General features: G+C 41.1%; 1 protein-coding gene and 1 pseudogene across 4 annotated transcripts in view; one reads left to right on the forward strand and one right to left on the reverse strand.

Moving 5' to 3' along the window:
* Slc26a5 (solute carrier family 26 member 5) overlaps nt 1-5,236 on the forward strand; it is a 44,077-nt gene extending 38,841 nt beyond the window's left edge. For all 4 annotated transcript variants that reach the window (XM_035451799.1, XM_035451800.1, XM_035451801.1 and 1 more), the window contains 3 exons: nt 666-863; nt 1,404-1,458; nt 5,046-5,236. In XM_035451799.1, coding sequence (XP_035307690.1) covers nt 666-863; nt 1,404-1,458; nt 5,046-5,236 — 444 coding nt within the window. The remainder of the gene's footprint in view (nt 1-665; nt 864-1,403; nt 1,459-5,045) is intronic.
* LOC100757880 lies at nt 4,907-7,306 on the reverse strand (annotated as a pseudogene).
* Between the last annotated feature and the right edge of the window lie 2,900 nt (nt 7,307-10,206).

The raw sequence follows: 10,206 nt of genomic DNA on the forward strand, positions 1-10,206 counted from the left end.
AAACAAGATTGTGATAAAGTCAGTTATGAGGATGCTCAAGACAGAAGCAGTGAAAGCATTGTCTACGAAATTAAAACAACACAGTACCTTAACAAATCCGACGACCACCATACTTCGTAAGTCAGCTCAGAGTTAAAAACTCAAAGGCTAGTTTTTGCTGTTTAGACTTCTGGTAACTTGTGGCCTGTCATGCTGAAGTTAATTTAGGAGAAAAGTGGGGACAATGACTAGCAAGTATAAAGACTGCTGGACTAAAATTAAGGGGAGAGGGTATATGCCTGGAGAAACTTAGCTAAATCTAACTAAATATACATATTGTTTTTTGAGAACACATGAGCATATTTTCCATTCTAAATCTTTCTCATAGAAAAAAAAAAAGTGAGTTGTTTAAAAAATCATGGCTAAATGGTGCTGGAGAGGTGGCTCAGCAGTTAAAAGCATTAGCTGCTCTTCCAGATAACCTGAGTTCAACCCCAGCACCCACATGGTGACTCGTGACTTTAACCCCAGTCCTAAGGAATCTAATGCCTTCCTCTGGCCCCCACGGGCACTACATGGATGTGGTGCCCAGACATACATACAGACACATCACTCATGCACACAAAATAAATAAAATTAATTTTAAAACAGAAAAGAAAAAACTTGTGGTCTCATTTTTGACATAGGATGCAGAAATAGATGGAGAAGATGTTAAGAAGCCTGAAGAAGAAGATGAGGAAGTAAAATATCCCCCAATAGTCATCAAAACAACATTTCCTGAAGAGATGCAGAGATTTATGCCCCAGGAAAATGTTCACACTGTCATTCTTGACTTTACACAAGTCAATTTTATTGATTCTGTTGGAGTGAAAACTCTGGCTGGGGTAAGTATTGCCGGGAGCAAGTCATTCAGTGTCTGTACACACAGCATTGCTACCAGTCTCTTCCGGGACAGGGACCAGGGTCCCTTGTCAATTTTTACTTTGTCATTGCTTTTGAAACTTTTGGTTATGGGCATTCTTTAATATAGAGTCTAGGATATGCTCATGTAACAGCCCTCACTCAGCTTCTGTAATTAACAATTTATGGCCAGTCTGACTTCATGAATTCCCAACACTACTTTCTCTTATTGTGAAGCATGTCCTAGATGTCACATTATCTGTACATATCTTAGTATCTATCATTATCATAATATCTTTATTACACCAAAATAAAATTTAATAATGTTTTGATACTCTTAGTTGTCATTGTCTGCATGAAAACCAAGTAAGTTCAAAATTACTTTTAGCTTATTAGCTTAAAGGTGCATAATTGCTAAAGCTAAGTAGAATGAGTAAATGAATTTGAGTGTCTTATATCTTTAATACATATTGGTAGAAAATGACTTGCAAGAAAAGTTAAACTTTGTTTTACTATTGTTGCAGATTGTGAAGGAATACGGAGATGTTGGTATTTATGTGTACTTAGCCGGATGCAGCCGTGAGTACATCCTTAGGATGGGAAACCCTTTTATATTAGATTTATTCATTTTATGTGTATTTGTGTTTTGCCGGGTGTCTTGCAGGGGTAAGAAGAGGGGTCAGAACCACTACAAGTGGAATTATGAATTGTTGTGAACCACTGTACTGAGGTTGGGATACAAACCTGGGTGCCCCTGCCCGAGGGGTTCCGGTAATTCGTGAGTCCAAGGTGGATTAAGCCTGAAAATGATGGGTGGGAGAGAAAGAGCCAGACCAAGCAGGATTGTTGTCAAGGTCTAACTTTATTGAAACCAAGGGGCTTTTTAAAGAGAAAGGAGGAAGCAGAGAAAAAGGAGGTGGGGGGAGGAATGAGTGTTAATTGCTCTCAGGCAGGTAACCGGAATCTCCTGTGTAGGGGAAGGAATAGGTGTTAGTTGCTTCTCAGGCCAGGTCCTGGAACCTGAGGGGTGGGATGCTAGATTATCTGGCGGCTAGCTAGGCATGGGGGGTCGCCAAGGCTGGCTTCAGACATCTCCCCTTACTAAGTATAATGAAATGGAGCGTCTGGCTTAGGCTACGTGATAGGCACCCGCATCCAGGACCCTATGTTTTATGATATTGTCATTTATATGACAGTGAGGGGTAGTGCCTCTGTCTTAGGTTATGTGAGATGCATCTGCCCCCAGCACTCCGATGGCCCTTCATAAGGCTAGCAGCTCGGGAGTGCTTTGGAGTGGGCATCTGGGAGTCAGTCTCACGCTAAACCCGTCATGGAGGACGCTACAGCTATTGGGAAGGGTTGGCATCTGGCTTGCGGCACCACGATATTCCAGTCACGGACGGCTCCAAGGCCAAGGAAATCGGGAGGTTCAATGTTCAAGGCCTGAAAAATCCAATCCTTTAGGACTGTGGGGGGGTTTTATTGTCGTCAGGCAGCTCAGAATCTAATGCCTCCAGGTGATGGTAATGGACCAAAACCGGTTTTTCGAGGATGGCATCAATCTGAGACTTAATGAATCTGGTTAGTTTTTGAAAAGGTAAAGGTGAAAGTATAAGTAGTCAATCCAGTAGAACAGGCAAAGTAGGAATTAAGTGCCTGCAATTCCCTGATAAAGGGGAGGGGTGGAAGAATAACAGACCCAACTGTCCTCTATAAGGGAGTGGTTGGCTTGATGAGGGGCCTGAACAGTAGGGTTAATTAAGGAGAGAGTGAGGTCAGCGGAGGAGGGAGGTCCTGGGGGGAAAAATGGTCAGGGGTTCCCTAGTCTGGAGAGGCCCCTAAGACTAAAGCACATAAGTCAACTATCAGGGGGGAATAGGAGGGAGTGGTTGCAATAGTTGTGGAAGCATTGGCAGCATCACTGGCTCGGTTGACGATCATCCAGGTGTAGTTGTAGATCTGATAAGGGCTTGCAGCGGCAAGGGCAATTGAAGGTGGGAACACACAAGTAGCCAAAAAGACAGCATCTTTTATCTAGAATTAAGCAGAATTAGAAGGCTTCTCAGGGGCTTCCCCTGGGTGGATTATATAGTTTTAAAAGGCATTTAGACAACCATCTAGCATTATTGGCCTGAGTACCAAAAATACATGCATGTCCTTTTTCCCAAATGAGGACCAGATCTGGTCCGTGCTATTTGTAAGTTAGGGAATCTTTCCATAAGGCTTGAGCATAATTTTGAGCCATTGATGGATGCCAGAGGCGATCCGAGGCTGATTTTCCTGTAGCATCATACGTGAGGAAATTTAGCACAATGTATGGTATAGAACTCCTCCTCCTTAGGCAACCTGGTGGTTGCCCGCTCTTTTGAGGTCACCATATTGATGCTGAATTTAGTGCAGACAACCGATCGGCATAGCGCACTACAGCCCAGGACTCCTGGACTCAAGCGATCCTCCTGTCTCAGCCTCCGGAGTATCTGGGACGACAGGCGTGCGCCATCGCGCCCGTGCGTCCCCGCCAGCTCAAGAACCACTGCTGCCGAGATGTGGGCTTGCCTCATGTCTCGCTATAAAAGCTTGGAGGCAGGCGCTTTACTCCCCCAAGTCAGCAGCATGCTGCATGCCCAAAGGCCCAAAGGCCCAGGGGTCCCCGCCTCTAGCCCGGGCTCGGCAGGCAGGTCCACCCGCTGGGCGGGTCCTCTGCAAAAGTAACAAATGCTCTTAGCTGCTGAGCTGTCTCTCCAGCCCCTGGACAGGGAAAGTTTTAATATTCTAGTCTTTTGGATTTTTTGTTTTGTTTTGTTTTTAGAATTAACTGTACTTGTAATTTTTCCCTGTAATTTAAACTTTTTTATAGAATAAAAAATTACTCTGAAAAATCACTGTAAAACCAGTTTTGAAATCAGCTAGTTACAGGCATTGAGATGGCCTTCTGGTCTAGAGTTGAAGGGCAGGAGTTGGTCAGAGTTTACTGTTTCAGTAGCTACTACACAAGGCATAATTCTATAAATCACTCCACTTGTTAGGGTTTATATCCAATGGAATAGCTTTTCCGCTACTTTTATTTTATGTTATATTTTGGTTAAGATGGGGCTTAAAAACAAAATCCACATAATGACATTTGTGAAAACCAAAGGCTAGGAGCACATTTCAAAGGCACCTGGGAAAGAATAGGTCCTCACAGATGAGACAGTGGGTTTGGAAAATGGAGAAGATCCTATGGAGAGCAAACAGACAATAGCTTTCAAAGTCACAAATTCAGCAAATTGGAATCTTACTGCATACATACAAAATGACACATGTTATTTGACCATTATATCACATTCTACAGAAACAAAAGCCTTTAGAAAAATCTTAAGTGTCAAAAGAAAAGGAACCCAAGGGGGTTGGGCATGATAGTATCTCTTTAATCCCAGCCCTCAGGAGGCAGAGGCAAGGGGATCTCTGTGAGTTTGAGGCCAGCTTGGTCTATAGAGTGAGTTTCAGGACAGCCAGAGGTACATAAATAGCCCATTATAAAAAGGGGGAATGGGACCCAATGAATAAATAAAAGAACAGCTATATACTAGACTATCAGGCAACGATAAATAAGTAGATCTGGAGATAGAGCTCAGTTGGTAGAGTGTTTGCCTGGCATGCTTAAGGGACTGGGTTCAGTCACCAGCAGAAATGAAAGACTATACTAGAAAGAAAGAACATCATTTCCTGAGGCAGAATAAGACTTGCATAGCATTTGAATATCTAAAACTAGGTGATGGGTAGGGTGTAGTTGTTCACACCTTTAATCCCAGCACTCGAGCGACAAAAGCAGGCAGATTTCTGTAATTTTGAGGATAGCCTGGTCTACATATAGGTTCTAGGCTAGCCAGGTAAATATGTATGCATACATACATACATACATACATACATACATACATACATACATACACACACACACATACACACACATACATACATATATACATACATAAATATAAAGTGCTGGTGTAAACCCCAGCACTTGGGAAGGGAAGGCAAGTGAATCAAGAATTCAAGGTCAGCCTAGGTTATATATGAGAACCTGTCTCTAAATTAACAAATTAATTTTTTAGACTATGAACAAATTACTTCTTTCAATGTTTGAGATCAAAACATGGAATGTGAAAATGTTTCTTTTCTTTGTATAGCACAAGTTGTGAATGACCTCACCCGCAACCGGTTTTTTGAAAATCCCGCCTTAAAAGAGCTTCTGTTCCACAGTATCCATGATGCTGTCTTAGGCAGCCAGGTCCGAGAAGCGATGGCCGAGCAAGAAACTTCAGCTCTCTCTCCCCAGGACGACATGGAGCCCAATGCCACACCCACGCCTGAGGCATAAAGGACCCATGGGGGTTGTGTGAGTCTCCTGAATTGTAAACTTACACACATTAAGTACAAGACTGTAGGCTCTCTCTCCTCCCCACCCCAGGAAATGTTAGTAGTTAAGGCTTGACTTAGAGGGTGAATGATGCATAGCAAGGTGTATCTCATACTTGTGTTGTTTTAATTGGATGTTTCAAAGATGAACTGGCCTTTTGCACTTATACAGTGACATTTCTATTACACCTTAGTGCTATCTTTGTTTTGGTTTTCCTTCTCACTTCTGATTGTCTAACCTTTAGAAACTAATCACACAAAACTACAAAATTAGCAAATACCTTGAAATCTGTATAGAAAACATCAATAACCTCGAATTTCAAAATCTCATTTACTCAATCTTTAAAAAGAGGGACAGAGAGAAGAGAAATGGCTCCAAAGCTAGTCTGACACCATTCTTTACAAAGGACGACTGTTCCTTCCAACTGCAGGGGCACGTCCACCAACACACCAATCTCAAAACATTTCATTGTCTTGGTCATGCACATTTCCAAGATGCAATTTTATATTTTGCTCCTACAGTTCCTGGTTCTGGTACTCTCCTTTACTAAGGGAGTTTGGTCCAGCTGGCATTGCCATGCCACCTCCAATATTCTTCATCCTCATCTTTGCTTCTGGAGGCATTTCTTCTGGTTCACGGTTGCCATCTTCACTGAAAGCTGCTGCAGCTGAAAGGGTTTTTGGAACAAAGTTGGAACTGTTTCCTTAGGCTTATTTGATGGAGATGGCTGACGAGTCCTTTGTCTTCTGACCACCTAGGGCAAATCCAAACTTGGAAATCTTGGTGATTTTTGTTGGGAGGACTGCCGAGGCAGCTTCTTCAGATATTGCTTTTCAGCACTGCAATTGGAACTTTCCCCTCCATTACTGGAAGAACGGTTTTTCACGTGTTTTTCTGTTTCTTCGGGTCCTCCAGTGGCTCCAGCTTGCTGTGGCTTGTCAGGCTTCTCTCACCTTCCTCTCCACCATCTTCTCCACTGCTCTCTCACCCCTTAGTGTTATCTTTGTAAGATGAGCACTCAAACATTTTTAAGTATTTTACTTAGAACATACTGTCACCAGATGGTTAGTGGTTCCTTAGTTTTGTACTTGTTTGGGAACAGACTGTCTATAACCAGTTTTCTTACAGAAGAGGAAATCTAAAATGTTCTACCTTTAGAATATTTTAAAAATAATTTATTATTACAGAATTGATGTAAGTGCATTATGGATAAGTGGAGAAATAGACAAAGAAAACAAACATCATCTCCCCACTCAGAGGTGACCACCACTGGAACTTTAATGAGTCTCTCTCCAGGGGTTTACCTGTGTATATACATATATCTTAACAAAAATAAGCTCAGGTATGCTCAGTTGGCATTCTCCACTTTCTTATTTCAGAGTATTTCGTCACGCAGTATTCAGGTTTCCTCTTGTTCTCTAATTCACTGTTAATTTGTCTAAAGTATTAATTCTACATGTGCCTTATGTCTGTTTCAATTTATATAGTTGTCTTTTGACAAATACATACACGACTTGGACAGCTGTATTTAAGAATCCTATTTTGTGAATGTTTCTAGTTGCTTCTCCCAGTGTTGTTGGGCTTGCTCTGCTATTCCCCACATTATCTACCATCCAGAAGTCATAATTCAAGATACATGGGTATGAGTTAAGCATTTTATGCTAGTATAGACCAAATGCATGCTTCATATTGCGCCACTCAGAAAACCCAGAATGTCTAGGCTGCCTATCATTTACAGTGTGCAGATAAACTAGCCAATCAATATGGCAGTCTGATTCTTAAACTGGTTTTCTGCTTTGTGTATTATCCATATGCTTCTTTGACATTAGATGTCATTGCTCATTAGCCATTGAACCAGAAATTGTAACACTGGTGACAGTCCTTACTGAAGTGAATGATTTTAATAGTTTGTTCATTTCTGCCTAGCTCTTTCATTTCTCTTGCACTTATTAGCTGGTCAATCCATATAAACTAGTTTTCCCTCCTCAGCTTGAACAATTTGGTCACCTTAAACATAGCTGAATGTTCCATGTCCACTTAACTATCAACTTCAAAATAGACTTGGTAATTTTTGTAATTTTAACGTGCTTCACAACATTGTATTCCTTGTGATGCTCCAAGTGTCACAGTTGTGGCCAACAGGTTTCAATACGAATTTTGCTTTTGCTGTTGATTGTGGAATTGCATTAAAAACCTTTAAGGTCTTTGAAAGGTAACACCCTAGGGATAGTTGGTTATCTTCCCTCAGAAGCCTGTAAGTTATGTTAATGATTGATTACACAGCCTATGAGTACACAACTTATCTCACATTCTTTATAGTTAACTTTTGGAAGCTAAGGGGAGCCTTTAAGCCGATTTCATCTTGGTTTTTGTTGTTAGAACCTCAAACTCACTATATAGCCAAGGTTGGCTTTAAACTCATAATCCTCCTCCTTTGGCCCTCATGACCACTGGAGTTCTAAGTATATGCCATCATACCTAGCTTTTTCTTACACTTCTGTCTAACATCAGTTTATTCTCAGTAAATCAAAGCATAGGCCAACCTGTGAAGTTCTTTCTGTTTAAGAGTTGTTGGGGTTTTGTTTGTTGTGTGTTTTGTTTTTAGATGGGTCTCCAGAACTCACTGTGTAGCTGAAGATGACCTTGAACTCATGATCCTCCTGCTTAAGTAGTGCTAGAATTAGAGGCCTGGGCCACCATACCCAGCTAAGAGTTGCCGTTAAGAATTTGTGATTTTTAACTTTGTTGTTGTTTGCCACACTTTCTTATTGTCACTTTATGTTGGTGTTCATGAAGATACTGCTAGAAGGAAAGTGGTCAGATCTCGTTAGTAGTGTATTGATATAGGATGTTCAGTCTCTCAGTGACTTCACTAACCACCAAATGTAGGCCGCTTCCTTCTAGGCCTTTGCCCCACACCGGCCTGCACAAAACAGATTCACAGCCAGGTATTTCTTTGCAGGCATCACACACAAGATCTGATACATCTGCATTCTGACAGACTGCCTTCTGAAAGAGCACATAGCTACAGAACTGAAGCTTATAGTAGAAGCCTTTATGTAAGGACCTACATCATTCTGGCCATTTAGGTAGAATCTAAAGCTTTAAATATTACAAAACAGTTAACTGTGTATTCCTTAGCACCATTCTGAAGTCCTAGTGGCCGATAAGAAAGTAATGTTCACCAAAGAACATTTTATCTACATTTCACCTGCTTCTGTTTTACTCCAGTTCTTCCATTTGTAACTTTTTAAACATAGAATCCTATGTACATAAAGAACATTTTCCCCCCAAGGTTGGAAAATATAGTTTTGTTTTATTATGCATCTGAAAATGTTAAATGTTTCATTCCATCTATATGTAAATACATCCAGGTATTTTACTCAGAATTGTTTCACATGTAAGTTTTGACTTTATTCTTTACCTTTACCTCTTCCCTCTCTTCCAGGAAGTCAATAGATAAGCCTGCCTGTTCTCTGTAGCCTTAGTGCCCACTCCTGCATCTCTTACTGGGCTTTCCATCCTTACTCAAGTCATCCACATTATAAAGCTGGCAGTGGCTCAGTGAGTAAGGTATAAGCCAAACCTGATGACCGAAGTTCAATCCCCAGGACCAGCTTCCCCCAAGGGGTCCTCTGGCCCATACATGTACACACATCACCAGTTCACTCGCACATGCGAACACACACACACACAAAACAGAACAAAACAAGAAACAAAAAAACACAACTTTTAAAATAGTAAAAATGGGGACTGGAGAGATGTCTCAGTGGTTAAAAGCACTGGCTACTCTTCTAGAGGAACCAAGTTCAATTCCCAGCACACACATGGCAGCTCACAACTATCTACAACCCCAGTTCCAGAGGACCTGAAATCATCATACTTGTAAGCAAAACACTAATGCACATGAAATAATTTTTAATGTAAAAATAATGGGTGTTATAGGCAATGACAAATACAGGACTTAAGACTTCAACCAGCCTCATTTTATGGCAGTACAGGAAGGCTGTTTTCAGGAAGCTCTCACAGAGAAATTGCTGCACTCAAATCCTATATTAGTATACACACATGGAGGGAATGCATTTTTTAAAACCAAACACTGAATCTGTATAAACCTGTAGCAGCTGACAGTGGGATCTCAACTGCCAATGTCATATGGAGAACAACCCAGAAAAACAGTTGATGGGTACGGATCCTCTTCAAGGCCTGGGAGATGCTCTTTTTGTAGTTTTCAGTATCTAAAATGTCTATTCCATGTGAACATGCTTACCTGTTTAGTGGAGAAAGGAGGCACTTGCCTCCAAGTGAGTACTCTGAGGAAGTGAGTCTGACCTCTTGTGTGCAGGAAGGGTAGCAAACCCAGAGTCTTCCCTGGAAGGATCAAGGTGTACTTTCTATGTGATTCTGGTGGTGGTGGGGGATGCCCTTAGGTGGGCATCAGAGAGGGAAAGCTCTTTGGAAGATGGGGAAGTTCTTAACTACTGCCTTCCTCTTTAAAGATAGCAAATCAATTTAAATTCTAAAATGAAACAACTTCCTTGAGCCTGTATGCTTCCATGAATGCAAAATGCTGCTGTCTTTTTTTTAGTGTTTCAAAAATACTTTTATAGGATTCAGTATATTGAGCTTCTAGACAATGTTTTGAATGTTGATAAAAGTTGGAGAACTGATAATGTATTATTTAATTCTCTAAATATATTGCCAACTTAAAAGAAACACCTCAAACCCCACCAACAAAACTGTCCAAAGTCAGCATTGCACCATGCTCTACACTGACTTGGACTGAATCAAGTATGAACATGCTAATGGCACACATCTCCAATCACTGACTTGAGTTAACTTTCCTGTGCACCTAACTTCAGAATGGTTTGCTGTTTCATAACTCAAGCAAGGCTACAGCAGGATTATAAAGAATACTTTTTCTAGTTAAT

The sequence above is a fragment of the Cricetulus griseus genome, assembly GCF_003668045.3.
Source record: "Cricetulus griseus strain 17A/GY chromosome 1 unlocalized genomic scaffold, alternate assembly CriGri-PICRH-1.0 chr1_0, whole genome shotgun sequence".
Taxonomy (NCBI): Eukaryota; Metazoa; Chordata; class Mammalia; order Rodentia; family Cricetidae; genus Cricetulus; species Cricetulus griseus.